The 18893-nt window shown below is 53.1% G+C and overlaps 2 protein-coding genes across 8 annotated transcripts in view; one reads left to right on the forward strand and one right to left on the reverse strand.

Moving 5' to 3' along the window:
• Nucleotides 1-12506, forward strand: part of PPARA (peroxisome proliferator activated receptor alpha) — a 75292-nt gene extending 62786 nt beyond the window's left edge. For 5 of the 6 annotated variants that reach the window (XM_045062520.1, XM_045062519.1, XM_023257628.2 and 2 more), the window contains 2 exons: nucleotides 1695-2142; nucleotides 5043-12506. In XM_045062520.1, coding sequence (XP_044918455.1) covers nucleotides 1695-2142; nucleotides 5043-5290 — 696 coding nt within the window. In that variant the 3' untranslated portion in view covers nucleotides 5291-12506. The remainder of the gene's footprint in view (nucleotides 1-1694; nucleotides 2143-5042) is intronic. The other variant, XM_045062521.1, reaches the window with a different exon arrangement.
• A 668-nt stretch (nucleotides 12507-13174) lies between these two features.
• Nucleotides 13175-17246, reverse strand: CDPF1 (cysteine rich DPF motif domain containing 1). Of its 2 annotated transcripts, none has more exons than XM_011284327.4 (4): nucleotides 17144-17246; nucleotides 16379-16491; nucleotides 16018-16129; nucleotides 13175-14045 (listed from the first exon to the last, which is right to left on the reverse strand). In XM_011284327.4, exons 2-4 carry the CDS (start codon nucleotides 16489-16491, stop codon nucleotides 13899-13901), a joined length of 372 nt encoding a protein of 123 aa, XP_011282629.1. In that variant the 5' UTR covers nucleotides 17144-17246; the 3' UTR covers nucleotides 13175-13898. The 2 variants fall into 2 exon arrangements, with proteins under 2 accessions (XP_011282629.1, XP_006934233.1); XM_006934171.5 differs by lacking the exon at nucleotides 17144-17246 and adding an exon at nucleotides 16939-17137.
• Nucleotides 17247-18893: the final 1647 nt, after the last annotated feature.

An 18893-nucleotide genomic window follows, 5' to 3' on the forward strand; every position in this document is an offset into this window, starting at 1 on the left:
CTGCTGTCAGCACGGAGCCCGCTTCAGATCCTCTGTCCCTCTCTCTCTCCGCCACTCCCCTGCTTGTGCTCTCTCAAAAATAAATAAAACATTTTTAAAAGTTTTTTCAGAAACACTCCCGTGTATCGCTCCGATACTCTGCCTTGCTTCTGGGACAGATAGCACCCCACAGGCGCCCTGAAGGTGGTTTTGCACTGTGGTTTCTCCAGATGCTCTTGGGGGCCCAGAAATAGGGAACACATCATGCCAAGGGTCCAGATGCAATGTCAGTGACGTGTTTTGCCCATTGGCAGAGTGAGTCTTAAAATCATGAGCGGCTTATGCGTTCTACATTGAAATATCCCAGGAGGAATTGAAAATAATGCTTCGGCCCGCCTCATTACTGATCTGTAGAACACATTATAAATCACAGAGGTCGCGTAGAAGCTGTCATTTCTTCTGCTCTGCACACAGATCTGGTGTACGTTTTGGCCAGCTGCACAAATCATGTATGTGCATCCGTTCTCTTGTGCCCCACCAGATTATAATCCCTTCTGGGCATGCTGGCTTCAAGTAATATGGCCAACCGTCTCTTCTAACCCCCTCAGAAAATGGCACAACCAGTGGGCTCAGATGCACATGGTATGGCAACATACCGTGGGGGTTTGGCACTTGTTCCGGAACGGAGTGCTAAAGTGCTGATTTCAGTCTTATGCACAGGGAAACGAGGGTCCTTGGAGACTTTTCCCAGTCTATCCCCAAAGAGCAAGGACTTAACAACGCTTGTTTGCTTATCGCTATGCAAACTGTGCCAACTTTCTGAGTTCTGTATATCACGTGTCAAGTTTATTCCCTTAGCCGTGTTAGATAACGATGGATGTCTCCAAAGTTCCTAAAATGGTAAAATTGAGAACTATTATGGGATGAGCGAAATGGGTGCAGGTGATTGAGAGGCACATGTGTTTCATTATAAAATAAAGAAGCCAGGGGGATGAAAAGTACAGCTCAGGGACTCGAGTCAGTAATATTGCAGTAACGTCTGGCAACGAGGCTCGTCGTGGTGAACACGGCATCACACGTACACCTGTCGAACCACCATGTTGCGCACCTGAAACCAATGTGACACGGTGTGTCAATTGTACTTCCATGATAAAAATTCAAAAGCTATTGCAATTTAGGAGTTCAGAGAATATTATAAAATATTGGGGCGCCTGGGTGGCTCAGTCGGTTGGGCGTCCGACTTCGGCTCAGGTCACGATCTCGCGGTCCGTGAGTTCGAGCCCCGCGTCGGGCTCGGTGCTGACAGCTCGGAGCCTGGAGCCTGCTTCGGATTCTGTGTCTCCCTCTCTCTCTGACCCTCCCCCATTCATGCTCTCTCTCTGTCTCAAAAATAAATAAACATGAAAAAAGATTTTTTTAAATAAAATATTAAAAGTGCTTTGCGAACATTCTGTTGTTAGCTTTCCTGCCCAAATCAGACCTTCGTCGTCTTAGCCATGAAATCTCCACCCAGTGTCAGGAAGTGATGATTATTATCTTACTGACTTACATCATTAGTTCTCTATGTGTGTCTTCATGTCCCCGATTAGTTTTGAGGTTAAGGATGAAGACTGCCCCATGGGTGATTTGGAGACCATGGCTGTTCATCAATTCATTGATGATGAAGAGGACTGCCTGTCACCGGTTAATTGACCTTTTCCGGTGTTTCTTTGCAGCCCTTTGTCATACATGACATGGAGACACTGTGCATGGCCGAGAAGACTCTGGTGGCCAAGTTGGTGGCCAACGGCATCCAGAACAAGGAAGCAGAAGTCCGCATCTTCCACTGCTGCCAGTGCACGTCCGTGGAGACCGTCACGGAGCTCACGGAGTTCGCCAAGTCCATCCCTGGCTTTGCAAACTTGGACTTGAACGACCAAGTCACTTTGCTGAAATACGGAGTTTATGAGGCCATATTTGCGATGCTGTCTTCTGTGATGAATAAAGACGGGATGCTGGTGGCATATGGAAATGGTTTTATAACTCGTGAATTCCTAAAGAGCCTAAGGAAACCGTTTTGTGATATCATGGAACCTAAGTTTGACTTTGCGATGAAGTTCAACGCGTTGGAACTGGACGACAGTGATATTTCCCTTTTTGTGGCTGCTATAATTTGCTGTGGAGGTAAGTCGTTGACTTAACCTGGTGCCATGTCACCTGCAGCCTCCCGATCTGAAGAACAGCCGTAAATGTGGTACGCGCGGGAGTCGGGCACGTGGAGCGTGTGCTGGCAGGTGGGAGGCCATCTGAGCCCCTGCATCACCCCTGACAAGACTTAAGTGAGAATTACATCCTATCGTGTCATATTACAGCATACGTTTACATATGCAAATAAGTAGGGGCGCCTGGGGGGCTCAGTCGGTTGAGCGTCAGACGTCAGCTCAGGTCATGATCTCGCGGTTCGCGGGTTGGAGCCCCGCATCGGGCTCTGTGCTGATGGCTCAGAGCCTGGAGCCTGCTTTAGATTCTGTGTCTCTCTCTCTCTGCCCTTCTCCCATTCGCTCGCTCGCTCGCTCTCTCTCTCTCTCTCTGTCTCAAAAATAAATAAACATCAAAAAAATTTTTTTTAATTAAAAAAATACACAAATACCTATTTGTACATTACATAAACGTGTCCTATTCATAACTATAATGCTATATACATAAGTCTATTTCTAATTATAATCATATCAAATATATATTAGGTATAATGGCGATATAATTTGATCTAACGTATCTCGTATCTAATACATCTTAGATAGAATTATGTTATACTATACGGTGTATAATATTATTATATGATTCTATTATTACAGGATTATGTCCATATTACCGACAGTATTGTAGAGTGCCATATAGATGTTAGCACAGTTTTGTTCACTGTTGGCTTATTTATCCTATTTTATAGTGAAAATCATGAGTAGCTAACCGGCAGACTGCAGTTTGCTTTGCCAAGGACACGGATCCCACGGAAGGGAATCCGGGCTTTCGCCGGCTCTGCGGCTCCCCGAATCTTGGCTCCCCGTCATGTTCCTTTAAATAACCCTGTCCTGGTATAAGAAGGTCCTCCCTGCACTGTAAACTCGGCTGACCTTACCCAGCCTTGGGGGAGACCGAGGGGGCGACCGCCCCCTCACGCTGCCGCACGCTCTCCCGTCCCCCCGGGTGCGCTCGCACGCAGAGTTGAGGCTGGCCACGACCGCCCGGACTCCGGCAGCCCGGCGAGGCCTGCCCCTGTTCCCATCCGTCTGCACACAGTCAGGTGGAGGGAGTCCTCGCGCTCTGGCGAAGCGTGTGAAGTTGCAAAACGGCTGTACGTAATCTACCGCCGTCCTTGGGGTGCTCGAGATGGAGTGCTGTGCAGAGCAGCAATGCACAACTATTTATATGTAGGGTGACCACAGTTCTCCAAAGGAAATGACAATCCCAGATCAAGCCTGTATATACAGAAGAGTGGTGAGGTATCCATTAAACCCATATGATACATTAAACCTTTGTTTTTGAGAATCTGCCTAAAAAGTTAATAATTATAGGGGCGCCTGGGTGGCTCAGTCAGTTGAGCTTCCGACCTCGGCTCAGGTCATGATCTCCCGGAATGTGAGTTCGGGCCCCACGTCGGGCTCTGAGCTGACAGCTCAGAGCCCGGAGCCTGCTTCGGATTCTGTGTCTCCCTCTCTCTCTGCCCCTAACCCACTCACATCCTGTCTCTGTGTCTCTCAAAAAAAATAAATAAACATTAAAAAAAAATAAAAAATAAAGTTAATAATCATATTTGTGTTACAACCAAAAAAATAAAAACACCCACATCCTTAGCAACCCTTTAAAAAATCCTAGCTAAGGAGCAGGGCTTTAAAGGGAGCACTGCCTATGGGGACAGCGGTGGGGGCGGGGTACTTTCTGGAGCAAAGGCAGGACACGTGGTCTCAGACCGGCCCAGGACGTCTGGTGCTGGGGTTGCGCTACCCCAGGGAAGGCACCCGCTGTGAGTGTTGACCCTTCCCGCGCAGATCTCAGCCCTCGCCTCTCTGGCTTCGGGCAGCATCGTGTCCAGCTGGCGTCTGCCCTCCTACTCACATCTCACTCTACTTCCTATTTGGCTGAATCATGTCGGAAGACTCCTGTCTATACTGCAAAACCCCCTCTGAAGCAATCACCACTCCTGAAATAGTGGCGGAAAACCTGAAAGCGAATATCTAGTTTTCACTCAGGAAGAATTTCATTTCATCTTATGCAGCATTGGTTGTTCCCATCATCATCGGAATGTATAGTTCTCCTAATGTTCTGGGGTTCTTCTCCTGACCAGTGGTGATCAGGTAAATGCATAAGGAAAGGGCCACGCTCTGAGGGAGCTGGTCGAGTTAAGGCCGTATAAATATTTAGGGCCGAGTATCTGTCCTGTCTGCCCCTACTAGGCCCAGTAACGTGGTCTTCCAGCTGAGTCATTATCGAAAGGCAGGCAGTAGAAGAAAGAAGGGTCAGGGACGCCTGGGCGGCTCAGTGGGTTAGCCATCTGACTCCGGCTCAGGTCATGATCTCATAGTCCATGAGTTTGAGCCCTGCATCAGGCTCTGTGCTAACAGCTGGAGCCTGGGGCCCTGTTTTGGATTCTGTGTCTCCCCCTCTCTCTGTGCCCCTCCCCTGCTCACACACTCGCTCTCTCTCTCTCTCAAAAATAAATAAACATTACAAAAATTAAAAAAAAGAAAGAAAGAAAGGTCATACAAGGGGCGCCTGGGTGGCTCAGTCGGTTGAGCGTCCGACTTCGGCTCAGGCCATGATCTCACAGCTCGTGAGTTTCAGCCCCACGTCGGGCTCTGTGCTGACAGCTCGGGAGCCTGGAGCCTGCTTCGGATTCTGTGTCTCCTTCTCCCTCTCTGCCCCTCCCCCGCTTGTGCTCTGTCTCTCAAAAATGAATAAATGTAAAAAAAAAAAAGATTTAGAAAGGTCACACAAACTAAGGAGTTTTGCTTTCCCACACTGATAAATAGTTACAAGGCACTAACGCTGTGACGATCCCAACCACCTCTTCTTTCTTTCGAGGATAGATCGGCCGGGCCTTCTCAACGTGGGACACATTGAAAAAATGCAGGAGGGCATCGTGCACGTGCTCAAACTTCACCTGCAGAGCAACCATCCAGACAACATCTTCCTCTTCCCAAAGCTCCTGCAAAAAATGGCAGACCTCCGGCAGCTGGTCACCGAGCACGCGCAGCTCGTACAGGTCATCAAGAAGACGGAGTCTGATGCCGCCCTGCACCCGCTGCTGCAGGAAATCTACCGGGACATGTACTGACGGCTGCGAAGCGATCGGCGAAGCGCGCGGCTCTCCGAGGGTCTTTCCGAGGCGACAGCCCTACCACGCGAGCAGCGGGAGCCATGCCCACTTTGCACAAATTCCACCGTTCTCACCTTAGAGAACGGGACGAAAGCTCTAGGTAACCGGAACCCTAGTCCGCATTTCTCTCTCTCTCTCTCTCTCTTTCTTTCACACCAGGACTTCTCAGAGCGTGCCCAGTACTGACAAGCTGGTGACAAGTGGCTAAGATGCAGTTCTTGGGAAGTCAAGGGGAGTGACGCGCAGCGGTCTGGCTTTGACTCACCCGGTGTTAGTGCAAATTTCTTCACGTCGCGTTGGCAATTTACTGTCGGATTAACTGGTGACCTCGACATACGTGGTCGGCCTCCTCTTTTCCCCACCTTTTGACCCTTGTGCTCCTGTATCGTTTTGAAAACTAATCAGCACTTTTTAACTTTTATGATCCTGTAAATCTAGAGGAACCCAAAGGTTAGGTATGTAAAAAGCGGTAAAATATTTATTGGGAAGGTGTTAATTCTGTGTCCCGCGTTTGAGGAAAGACAGCATGCTGGTTTTTAATCGGGGGATTTAAAGTTTCCGAGATATGCCTGATAAGCCATCGGGATGCAGCGGCCGGTTGGTTTTCGCTGTCTTTGTGGTTGTAGCTAGTGCGCGGCAAAGGCCGTTTCCAGGTTTGTGTGGAAGATCCCAGGAAGCCACGTCCCAAGACCGCCCCTGGGCTTGACGGCCTGCCCGTTTCGAGCTGGCGTCTGTGGGCAGCAGGAGCAAGACAAACAGAAAGTATGTCAGGCTCTCTGTTCCTCTGACCTCTGTTTCTAAACCTGAACCGACCGAGTCAGGTTGTCTGGGGGCCACGAAAGCGTTTTCAGGAGCAAACTGACAAACGGTCTGTCGATGTTCCTCTGAGCCCTGTGTGTCAAGGCAGCTCCTTGGTCTTTTCCTGTGTCACTTTTTCAGATGGGCAGCTTTATTTTTTTAACCTTGGTGAGAGCAGCTGCTCCCGAGAGTGGAGAAAATGAGGCAGACACGGGCCAGGGCAGGGGTGGTGGGGGGGCACCTGGAGAGTGAGGGGGGCAGGCACAGAGTCCTTCGTGTGGTAGCTTTCCCAACACCTAAAATACTTGTTTCAGCCTTAAAGGTCATTTCTCAACCTCGGTCTGGTTAGGAAAGCAGTGTTGATCGTGGTTTTTGTCTAGAACATATGGACCCGGAAACACTCTCTCTTTCTGTCCACCATGGAAGGTGAGCGTCCCATGGGAGGGTGGCGGCAGTCCCCGCCCTCCAAGCCAGGCCGGGCTGAGCCTGCCAGGGCTGAGGCTTCCGGTGGGGGGCGGGGACACCGGCCACCTCTCCTCCCAGCAGCACTTAGGACCTGGTTGTGCCCTCAGCGCCCCTCCCCCTCTGTCTTTAGAAAATGTGGCTCTAGCGGGTCGATGCTATTTGCTGTTGGAAGAATGATCAGGATTGAAATTGATCAAGTTCCCAAGATCGGCACCCCGGGAATGCAGCCACAGAGAGGGCAGCTGAGGTTTCAGCTGGAAAAGGCAAACGCTACAACGGGCGCATCCTTTTCAGAATTAAACGTGACTGGTACTTTTCACTTTTCATCTTGTGGAAAGATCCAATTAAAGGATCTGTTGGAAGCAAGATCCTTTGATGGATGACACCATCAAGAGGTCATCCGAAATCAGAAGGGAGCTCAGCTTTGAGTCAGAGGCGCGTCCGCGTCCTGCCCTAGGACGGGGCTCCCTGGATCTGTGGGGCCGAAGGGCCGTGGCTTGTCCACAGGTTCAGGGACAGAGGCTACATTCCGATGCCAGGTCCTTGCTGCCTCTGTTGACCACTGGCCTCTCTCCGGAGGTGCCCCAGATAGACGCCGTTCACAGACGTGGCCTCGGAAAGTGAGCCTCGAGACCCAGGCTTTCAGAAGAGTCGCTCACACCGTCTCTATTTTCATGAAACTTATTTTTGAAAACTCCTTATTTCATGCATCCTGTGGCGACAGGCTGACAAAGCCACAGGTCCTGCGTTCCTAGCGTTGGCGAGCATTTGGCACTCTCGGGGCCCAGCTAGACTCCCGGCCGCGTTCCCGGTGAAGCCACAGAGGAGGCCGCGGAGACCTCAGCTCGAAAGCCACTTGAACTCGTTCACGTTTATCACACATTCGTTTTAAATAATAGTCACTAATCGCCACTCAATATTTTGGGTCACCTATTGAAAAGTTTCTCAGACCACTGACAGTCAGGTGGACAAACTGTTCACCAGTTCAAAATACTGTAGCATTTCCAGTAGGGACTCTTTAAACTGCATGCAGTGCCTGCTGGGTTTCAGTTGACGTCAGCGTGAAGTTCAGTAGATGGGACACAACAGGTTCAAGAAGCCTCAAGCCAGAGCCCGGAGCCCTTCCTCTCCTGGTGGACTGGCCCACGGGGCGGCTCCCCTCCTCACCAAGCCACAAATGCCAAACGCCCGGGAGGCCACAGGATTACGAACGGCCTTCGCAGGGCTGACGAGGATGAATCCTGAGCCCGGGAGCCAGCCGGACCTCTCCACCCGATTCCCCCAGCGTCCCTCCTCTTCTGCCTCCTCGGCAGGTCCGGCCGGGCGTCCCACACGCTGAATTCTGCCCCCGCCACCCTGAGGGCTGCACGCGCCCACGGCCGTGTCGGCGAGGCCCAGCATCATCAAAACCAGGGTGCTGGCCACTGCATCAGCACGCGGGGGAATCGCCGGAGTGCCAGAGAGCTGCTCCGTCCGTCCCGCCTTGCTCGAGTGTCCCTGCAGCCTTCCTCAGACTCTTGGTTGGACGAGACGCATCGAGAGCATCTTCCTAAAGAGTACGTATACGTCTACACGAGTAAGAACGTGAAGTCCAAGAGAAGAAACGTGGTGCCCAGGGCGTTCCAGAATGCCCGCAGGAGCTGTCCCTGTGGTCAAGGGATTCTTTTCGTTTTCAAAGCAAGAACGTTTCTTTCCGGGTTTTGGATGCATTTCTTACTCTGGGCCGTCCAGAACTCTAAGGAAACGAGCAAAACCTCAAGGGCCGTGTGGCGGTCCCCGGGACCGGGCAGCACCCCACGATCTGAGCAGAAGCTCGAGGCACAAGTACAATCCCTGGTTTAACGTCTGATGAGAAGTAAACTGTCCCATTCGGCCGCTACCGTTTCCCCAAATGCACAGCGTAGCAGCTACCTCAATGAGCTACATCAAAAGGCACTGTCAAAGTTAAGGGGCACAAAACGCGTGGGGTCCTTCTGGAGCATCTGGAGTCAGGCTCACCTTTCTTTGCTTGACTGCGCACAGAGAGATGGAAGGTTATAGCTTTCTGAAGGCACTCTTGTTGTTTAAAGGGAGCCTCGGAGATACACGTGTGCAGAAGTCGCTGCCCCGTTTAGCGGGACAGAGTTTGAGCATAAGCCGGGTCTAGGAGACATGACAAAGGTCACTGCCTGCATTGACCTGCCCCGCCGAGGGCCTCCCCTCCGCCTGAGCCTGCTGGCTGCCTAAGCCTGCCGGACGAGGGTGGGAGGAGGTGCCTCCGAGCAAACCTAGCTGGGCCGTGACTTTCCAAGGGCTCACCCCTGGTAGGTGCACCTGTGGCCCTGTGCTGACTCTGGGCCTTCCCTGCCTCTTGCTCCCTTCTTCAAACCACAGTGGCACCAAGCACATTTGATACTTAGCCACTGGATACATGATGGTTTCCTTGTCTTGACCCTGTGGCCACACCTGTCTTTGCAATGTCTTACGAACTTGCGTTTAAATAGGGGGTGCACAGTTTCAACCAAGTCCGGTGCTCTCAAGACCGACTGGGCCACTAGCCTGGCCCTACGCGGGGCGCTTCCGGGGAAGCAGGGAAAGCCAGCCGCCTTCAAAGTGCCTCTTCCCCGTGTGACCTTTCAAAGCTCGGGTCCCACTAGGAAAACATGTCCGGCGCTCATGGCCCACCACCTACGGCATGGACCTTTACCGCCCACAAAGCAGGCTCCCGCAGCCTCCAGCTCCCAGCCTCTTGAGGGCCTCGGCGGAGATCATCCCAGGTTCAAGTGGAAACATCTGGGCTCGGGGTGAGGGCCGCCTGGCCTTGTGCGTCTTTGGCCTCGGGTGTAGCGAGCACACTTCACCTCCTACCGGCACTTCCGACAGGCAGGGTGGCCTGACCCCGTCCTCCCCTGCAGGTGTTCCTGGAGGGGTCACCTGCTTAACGCCTTTAAGTTCATGGCAGTGATGTCAATTCAGGATGGCAGGGACATTCGACTGTCTGTGCACGTCACAGACTGAGATCGGTGCCACCAACTGAGGGCTATTAAGAAGCGTCCGAGGAAATTTTTTCCACGTGGCCAGTCTTCACCGCACTGGCACTGCCCGGCGCTCGGCAGCCCCAAAGCCGGGCTCCCTGTATTTGTTCTCCTTTTTTAAAAGTGGCCCGGCTTCTCCTAACTCTTGGTCCAAGCTGATTTATGGGGCTCCCCTGCCATTTTTTTCTAAATGTCTTTTATTTATTTTGAGAGAGAGAAAGTGTGCAAGCAGGGGAGGGGCAGAGAGGGAGGGAGAGACAAAGAATCCCAAGCAGGCCCCCGTGTCAGCTCAGAGCCCGATGCTGGGCTCGAGCTGATGAACTGCGAGATCTTGACCTGAGCCAAAATCAAAAGCCAGACGCTTAATCAACTGAGCCGCCCAGGCGCCCCTCCACTGCCACTTTAATAGGATTCAGGAAAATGGTCATCGACCCCCAGCCTGCCAAACACACCAGAGTAAGAATTAAAGCAGTGAATTTGGTCAGACTCGGGGTATGGGAGGTCCATTGCATCACTGCCTTTCTCTGGAAACCACAAGGCAAACCAGAACGCGTTACTGAAAGTTTTATAAGAGGGGGGAAAAAAAAAGACAATCTTCACGCTTTAGTTTAAAGAATTACATAGTTCTTTCCATTGTGATGTTTTCGTGGAATGCGGCAGGGTGTCTTAAGCTTCAGTTTGGTGGGGCGGGTTGAGGCTCGTAAAAAAGCCGTGGCCGTGGCCCGCGGGTCAGGACAACGGGCGGGCGAGAGGCTGCTGGCCGGGGTTACTTGCACGGCCCTCGGCCAGCTGGGGCCCTGGGGCGGTCTTCTCACCTCTAGAGCGGGGCTCCCAGCGGACCACTTGCCTCTCCACATTTCAGTCTGAACCAAGAGAAGTGCAACCGTTTCCCACCCACCTCAGGGAAGGGGGGACCATACCCTGTGGCCCAGCTGACGTGCAAACAGCCACGCCCTGTCGGAACTCCGCATCCACGTTCCGTGTCTCACCTTGATTGGAGCCACTGAAAACATCAAGGACCCCAGGGGGCCCCCGTAGCTGTTAAATGCCTCATTTGCAAAAGCAAACAAACAAACAAACAACTAAGAAACAATTTTTTTTTTTTTTTTTTTTTTTTTTACATCAGAGAGAATATTAAGACCTGGGTCAGATTTTTCCATTTAAAATGTTTGCTAGTTTAGGTCAAGTGTGAAAGGCTTCCCCACGTGCTTCTCCAGAGAAGGGGATGTACCAGCCTCCTCCTCCTCCCTCACCCTTCCCTCACCCAACAACCAAACTTCATTTCGTACGATCGACTGCAGTATCGCGCCAACCAGGGCAGGGACACGCCCTCCACCCTGATCCCTGCCTCCGAGGGCACGAGGGGAGCCCCAAAGTGGGGGCATGCGGGCCACTGAGTCTCCTGGCCCAGAGGGGGTCCCCCGGCCTCCGCGGGGCCTCTTCAAGCAGGGAGATCACGCTCCAGGCCCAGAAGACAAGTGCGTGACCAATCTTTCCAGAGTAAAATCGTTCACTTTCGGAAAACATCTTCTCTTTTAAAAAGCACAGACGGCCTGTTCCTGTTTTCAGGCATCATAAAAAACGTACCTCACAAAAGACGAATACCACTCAGTACCCTTCTCAGTAAGATTACGGTATTTGTGTTTGAGTATCGTTATTTTTTCTACACTGTACGGGAAAATGAACCATGTTGATAGCTCTATCTTAAATACTGTGATTCAAGTTTTTTAAAAATCTAGTATATAAATATCTTACTAACTTATAATCATGCGTTTAATGACAGAGATTTGGGATCTTTTGAAATCAGTATTAGTTGACTCATACTCTTAGCAGCCTGGCTCTTGAACCCTACTGGAAGCACAAAGGAAGCCGGAACACAACAGCTGAAATACAACTGCACACGCACGCTCACACCGCCGGTCCTCCCTCCCGAGCCACTCGGAACTTACTTCCCGCGTCAATCCGTTCCCTTCGTCTTAACCCCACACGCGTGAAGCACAAGCCAGCGGGCCTTCACCGTCTCTACAAGCAAGGCTGCGAGAGACCCAGGCCACAAGTCACTTACTCCTCGCAGCAGTGCCTGCCGAAGACCTGAACTAATCCCGTGCAGTAAGTAGCTGTCTGTTCTTCAGGGAATTATTACCTGTGGGTTTTTACCAAAGAACTTGGGCAATTTGAAATCTTCTGATGGAACGTGCGCGCCGGCTGCTTCCCTGGCAGTGCCCAGATGGGCCAGCCCGAAGCATAAACAGAAACCACAGCCCCCACGGCACTCCGTGTCGTTTTCAGTGCCTTGGCAAAGCTTCCTGGTGCGTCCCCCCCGCCCCTGGGATCCACAGGGCCGTTGTACGGAAAGCCGAGGGGGAGGGTGACCCACGCACATCAGCACATCAGATGGGTGCAGATTTCCAAAGCAAGACTGAGCTTGGTTTCTTGGTGTGTTTATCGTTACCATTTTTAGGTGCCTTATATTCCCCAAGTATTCGGGGGCGGACAGACCCCTTGTCATAATACTAGACGGGAGCGGTTCCAAAGCAGACCTTTTAGAGCAGGTTCTGGTGTCCTCTCTCTGGCTCTGGGTGGAGCATGCAGGGCCTCAGGGAGCAGGGGTGTGCAGAGAAAAGCAAAGGTAATCTTCCTAGTCACGTTAACGGATAGTGGTTCCAAGGAATTAGAAAATGGCTATAAAATAACTTTAATGTCTAAAAATCTTTGGTCCTCTTCTTTTTTTCCTGCTAGGAGATTGAACTGATCACATATATTGATTTATATCCTGAGTTTGTGGGAACGTACAGGTTTGGAATGTCCTACTGTAAGACTGATGAATGTAAGGAGTTAATTTCAGGGTACAGCGTTGCCTTAATGGTTTTAAAGAATAAAACTATTTTTTAAAATTATTTGGTGAGTTTTGAGTGATGCTGTGAGGTGAACGTTCAGCTTGAAAATTCCTGGCCGTAGCATCTGCCCTCAGCCCAGGACAGCCCCCCGCTCAACCCTGCACCTGCACAGGGGCCTTCACCTGTAGCCTTAAGTCCTTCCGTGGACAGAATGGCCCTAGAACAGTGTGACCCTGAGATGACAGCCATTTATCTGACATAACGTGACACACGGGGAGCATGTGAAACAAACCCAGTGCACAGATCAGCCAGTAAGAGCTCTTTTTCCGTTCTCTCCTCAAACACGCATCTAACATTCTCCCGGCCGGTGAGTTGGCCTTGCGGTACTTACTAGGTGAGACCGCCCCGTTCTGCCCTCTGAGAACCACAGAGGCTCACACACGGTTGAGTGTGTCACCGCCTGGGGGCCGGGAAGGCAGGGGTGCCCGGGGCAGCCTATAGTCCACTGAGGGCTGGTGCTGAGTTCCCTGAAGTTTCCAGAGCAGAGTGAGGGAAGGAAAGGCAGGGGAAGGCATTCCTCTCCCTTGGGCTGGAGCCAGAGCCTGAGGGGACAGAAAAGGCTGGAAGTGGCAACACCCAAGCCCCACTCCACGCCAGATCCAGAGTGCCACGGAGAACAGCTGTCCTGCAAATGTTTCAGGGGAAGGATTACTTTCCAAAACGTTAACTGGTTGTCTGGGTTTTTAATTATAAATCCAACACATGATCGAGATTAAAAACATGTTCTAAGCATCACAAGGGTGGGAAGTGAAATCCCACTGTCCCCAGGCCCCCTAATCTCTCTCCGCACACCCAGGCACATTCCCGCAGGTCACTGTCCTGCGTGATCTGCGTGAACGCTCACTTCCGGGGACGGGAAGCGGGAGGCCCCAGCCCTCCTGCCTCCAGGTGAGCAGGAAGGGACAGGTGGCCTGGGCCAAGACAGGGAGTTTTGTCCCTTGGCTTCTGTGTCCTCGGGGTTGGGCAGAGCACCATGTCACCTGGAGGCAACTCCTGGATCTGACGAATAGTGCGAAGGGCACAGAGGGCCCCCGGGGGGCTGCGAGTGAGCAGGAAACAAGCCGGGAGATGACCCTGCAGGAAGGCCTAGAGCCCCAGGTCCGGAAGGAGAGCAGAAGGGCCAGCAGGCCCAGCCCTGGCTGGCTTTGTGCCAGTTCTCAGCCGTTGCTCGGTTCCTGCCCTGTGGTCTCAACGTCGAGGGCGGCTCTGGACGGGGCTAGGTCTGCAGGAGGTGTGGTCTGAGGTCAGCCTTCTGAGGGCCTTCTCTGCACGTCTCCCTGTCCTCTTGCTACCGCAGGCTGGGCCCCAGCTCCCAACGCTGCTCCTGATGGCCCCGAAAAGGGCCGGGCAGAGCAGTTCCCAGCTCAGCCCCCTCCCTGGCCCAGGCTGCACTCATGTCCTCGAACCAGGCTGGCTGGCAGGCTTCTTTGACGGACCTTTCCTTTTCCCCAAGTCTTGCCGAATTTCCCAAGGGAAGGCATCGATGTTCTCCTGGACACAGGGGAGGCAAAATCTCTTGGAATAGAATAAGCTACACTCCTGAAAGAGCAAAGGGGAAGGGTGGGGCTAAGTACCACAGAATGGGGAGCACGGAGCAGCTCCTCCCCAAGCCCAGCCCTTTCCACACACGGTGGGGGGGGGGGGGGTCCAGAACAGCACAAGGGAGAGCAGGGGCTGGGGGCCGGCCAGCCCCCTCCAAGAACGTGGCCATCACCTAAGGGAAAAAGATGGAGGAGAGAGGGGGCAGGAAACACCCAGACCCTTCAGGCAGTGGGGTGTCCGGGGGTTTTGAGCCTGCGATAATCACCCACCGAGGCTGGCAAAGGCAACAGAGAGAGAGGCAAGGCAGGCCTGGGTTAACCAGGGTGAAAGAGGCGGGATGGCACAGAAAGACTCGGGGGTCTGCCCTGCTCCGTCGCGGTCAAGGGCAAACAATGAGCCGGAGCAGAGGCCACACCTAAACAGTCAGAAATCCTAGATCCCTCCCTCTCCTGGTTATCGCACGAGTGGGACACAGACTTGGTAACCACCGCAGACCGAAAGGGCCACGAGCAGGTGGCTGGTCTGGGCAGGAGGTCACAACCACGGCCATTCTCCCCTGTGCCCATCCTCTGTCACTGAACTACGGAGACTCACTGCCCAGGCCCTGTCCAAAGACTGCTTTCCCAGCCCCTTCTGCCACTGGGTGTGGCCACGTGGCAGCTCTGTGCCACCTCCTGGTCATGCCCTTTGAAGGAATGGGGATGTGCTGTCTCTTCCTGCTGGCGGGAGCATAGGTACGATGGCAGGAGCTGCAGCAGCCACCGTGGACCCAGTGGATGTGAGGTGCTGAGTGGCAGCAGTGTCTTTCCTGCCAGCATCACCTGCTCTGGACTCTTACACGTATGAAAAATAAGTGAATACGGTTTGTCGTAATCATGCCACTGTATTCTGGGGTCTCTGTTCCAGCAGCTCAGAGTGTGCCTCAGCTAAGACAAGGCTGCCCTTCCTACAGTTCTCAGGAGAGAGCTGTTCCCGTGTAAGAGAGAGGACTCACTTGTCACTAACAAACTGTTCCATCAAAGAACACTGGAGACTTCGGAGACCACCCTCTCCTCTGCTCACCAAGGGCAGCCCAATTTGTAAGCGTGGCATTCAAGGCTTCTCGCCACCTGGCGCCACCCTCCTTTCCGGCCTTCATCTCGCAGCTTCCTCTCTGCCACTGAGTCCTCACCGGCCGCCCATCTCCAAACACCCCAGGCCTCTGCCTCGCGGAGGCTTCCTCCCACCCCGTCAAATCTCATCACCTTGGCCTTGCAGGGACAGAGGCTGTTTAAACCTTGTTGGCACTTTGCCCCCTGGCAGAAAGCCCAGGGACCCCTCTACTGCCCGTCACTCGGGTTACGGGGGCCGCACTCCTCCACCTCCCTCCATCCTCGGGTTTTCAAACAACAGGCTCACCACCCTGGTGGACTGGGCCCACTCAACCTCTCCAAACCTCAGTTTTCTCATCTATCAGATCAGTATAATACGGTTTTGCCCAGCTAGGCTTGGGCCAGATTGAAGGAATCTGCACTGGTAAAACAGGCCCCAAGCACAGGAATGCTCAAGAACGCTCCAGAAAGCACAGTTCCCTCCTCTGGAAGGTCCCGCCAAGAACAAGTAGGAAGAAGGTCACCGTCCCACGGAGAGAACAATGGCCACCCGCATGGCTGGTGCGGGGTGGGGGAAGGGCTGTCAGCACCCACTGCTCAGCCAGCACGGAGACCCTGCGACTGACCCCAGCCCGCCCCTCTGCCTGTCTGCTCACTTCCGTTGGCCACAGGACCCATCCATGATGAGGTGGCCTCCAAGAACCCCCCCGGCCCCCACCGAGTGACTGGGAGGGCTCCTAGGATCACCCAGCAAGGAAAGGCGGATGCTCACGCCGACGTCAGGAAGGCTCACGCGTCACCTTTCCCACACTCGTGCATGTGGGGTCCTGGCCACGGGGAGGGAGGGAAGGCAGCCCCAGCCCACGCAGCTTACCCACCGGGCCCACACACACCAGCCGGCTGCACAAACTGCACTGAGAGCCAAGGACCAGGAATCTGCCCTTGTCTGAGGTGAAGGGGTCCTTCATGACGTAACTCTCCTCCAGAAGGCTGCAGGACGGTAAGGCAGGTGTCGGTCTCCGGGTTAAGGGGGGTAGGAAGGGGCCTGGAGGTTCCGGAGGAGCTGGGTGACCCCTCAGGACACTCCTGAGGTGTCCAGAGCCCGGACAGGGATGGACCTACAGCTCAACACCCAAGTCGTGCATCACACTCAGGCTGGCACCAGCCAACAGCTCCGGACAGGGGGCCTGGGGGGGGGGGGGGGGTTCCGTGGCCAGGAGCCTGAAACGGGGTACTCACACGACAGACTGGGTGTCAGGGGGCTTCTGCCCCACGTAGCTGTATGGGGCTGTCAGGGCACAGAGCTGGCACTTAAACACACCCAGGGGACGGTGGTCTGCCTCACACTCCATCTGCAAGTTCAAGAGACAGGGCGCATCACCTGCAGAACCAGGAACGGTGCTCATCCCCTAAGCCTCCGGCTGCGTGTTTCTTACCCGTAAGACCCAGGACACCCCTTACAGACAAGGGACCTCAAGTTCAAAGTAAGCGGACAAAAGTCAACACAAGTTCGCGCGAGTCAAGGCTCTGGGCGATGCTTCAAGCCTCAACGGACTACAGAATCCGCTCCGCCCCTGGCCATTTGAGCCCTCTTTACCTCCGACAGTACCTATTTCCAGGACGGCCCCCTCGCACCCTTCGCCGTCCTGCACTTGCCCGCCTCCTCGCTCTCGCTCCACCTACAAGGCTTCCCCCCACCTCCACCTCCAGAACCTCCCTCGGGCTACTTCCAAGATTTTCTCTTATTTTTGGCCTTCGGCAGTTTGAATATACACATCTACGGGGTTTCTTTTCCGTACCGATCCTGTTCGCGCTTCTCTAAGCAAAGGGGGCGGATGCAAGTCTCCCCGGGCTTCGTCAGCACCCCCTACGTCCGGAAGGCGGCCGCGCCATCTCCGCCTGCCTGCCTCAGTTTCCTGGAGGGCCGCGCACGCCCGAGCCCGCCTCCGGGGAGCCTTCCCGCGTCCTCCATCCCACCCCAACGCCGCGGGCGGCCGCTCGGACCTCGGAGCCCGGACACCACAAGCCTCCGCCGAGCCGCCTGCGCCTCCAGGACGCGCCACTCGCCGCCGGTAACCGGCCCGGCCCAAGGCGCTTGCGCGGCCCCGCCCCCGACGGCCCCGGCCCCGCCCCCGACGGCCCCGGCCCAGGGCGCGTGCGTGGCCCCGCCCCCGGCAGCCTGGGGCGGAACTTCAGGGTGGACTTCCGGCTGCGGGGCGCGGCGGCGGCTGGAGTGAGTCAGGTCTTCCTCTGGTAGGAGCGCGTCGAGCGGGTATAGTGTTGCGGCTGGTCCCAGGCTCCCGTTTGCTCTCTGGGGGTTGGGACTTTATCCTTTGGGGACTTGAGAAATAAGGAGTATCTGGGAATAACAACCACTCCTGGACCTGGGCCCCAGGGATTTTAACAAGCGCTCTGATGTTCTTTCTAGCGGTTTTGACCTCGGGGTGCTTACAGCAAGGGTATTTTTTGGATCAATTCAAAGATCTTCTACTGTGGGGGTTTTTTTCTGGGTCTGCCCAAAGGTGGACCATCTGGAGGAAGCATTGCATATATAACCTGTAACCACTCAGATACACGACCTTGATCTCAGGATAGAGATCAGGTTAGACAAGTTACCAGATGGACTAGATAGGGGAGCCAAGGGAAATACTCAAAGAGCAAATATTCGTCTGTGATAGAAAGTAAAGTTAATTTTAAATTTGAGCTATCCACAGCTTTTAGTGTAAGAAAAAGTTTACCCAAAAAATCCACAAGGTTTAATATTATCCCCAAATATATATATTTTTAAATAGTTTCCCTGGGTGGCTCAGTGAGTTAAGCAGCCGACTCTTGATTTCAGCTACATGTCGAGAAACTACATGTAGAATAAGCACTATATCAAAACAATGAAACAACTGGCCACAGAATGGGAAAAGATACTTCCAAAAGATGTATATGATAAAGGACTGTCATCCAAAATGTACAAACAACTCTAAAAAACTCAACTAAAAGAAAACCTGATTTAAAAATGGGCCAAAGACCTGAACAGACATCTCACCAAAGAAAATATAGACGGGAGGTAAGCATAGGAAAAGATGCTCCATGTCCCAGATCATCAGGGAAATGTGGATTTAAACAATGAGTTACCACTCCATACTTGTTAGAATGGCCAACATCCAAACGCTCACAACACCAAATGCCAACAAGGGTGTGGAGCACCAGGAACTCTCCTTCATGGCTGGCGGGGATACAAAATGGTACAACCATTTGGGAAGATGGTTTGGCATTTTGTTACAAAACTAAACATAGGCTCAACATACAGCCCAGCAATCATACCCCTTGGGACTCCCCAAAGGAGTTAAAACTTACGTCCACACAAAACCTGCATGTGGGTGCAGGGTAGAGCAGTTCTGTGCATAATTGCCCAAACTTGGATGCAACCAAGATGTCCTTCAGCAGGTGAATGGATAAGTAAACTGTGGCCCATCCGGGCAATGGAATCTTACTTGAGACTGAAAAGAGAGGTGTTATCAGGTCATGAAAAGACATAAAGGAAAACAAAAACAAAACAAAACAAACAAACAGACATAAAGGAAACTTAAATGCATGTTACTAAGTGAAAAAAGCCAATCTGAAAAGCTTATATATTATATAATTCCCCCTATATGACATTGTGGGAAAGGCAAAACTATGGAGAAAGTAAAAAGATCAGTGGTTGTCAGGTGTTACAGGGGAGGGAGGGATGAATAGTTGGGACACTGAGGATCTTTAGGGC

The sequence above is a fragment of the Felis catus genome, chromosome B4 (assembly GCF_018350175.1).
Source record: "Felis catus isolate Fca126 chromosome B4, F.catus_Fca126_mat1.0, whole genome shotgun sequence".
Classification (NCBI taxonomy): domain Eukaryota; kingdom Metazoa; phylum Chordata; class Mammalia; order Carnivora; family Felidae; genus Felis; species Felis catus.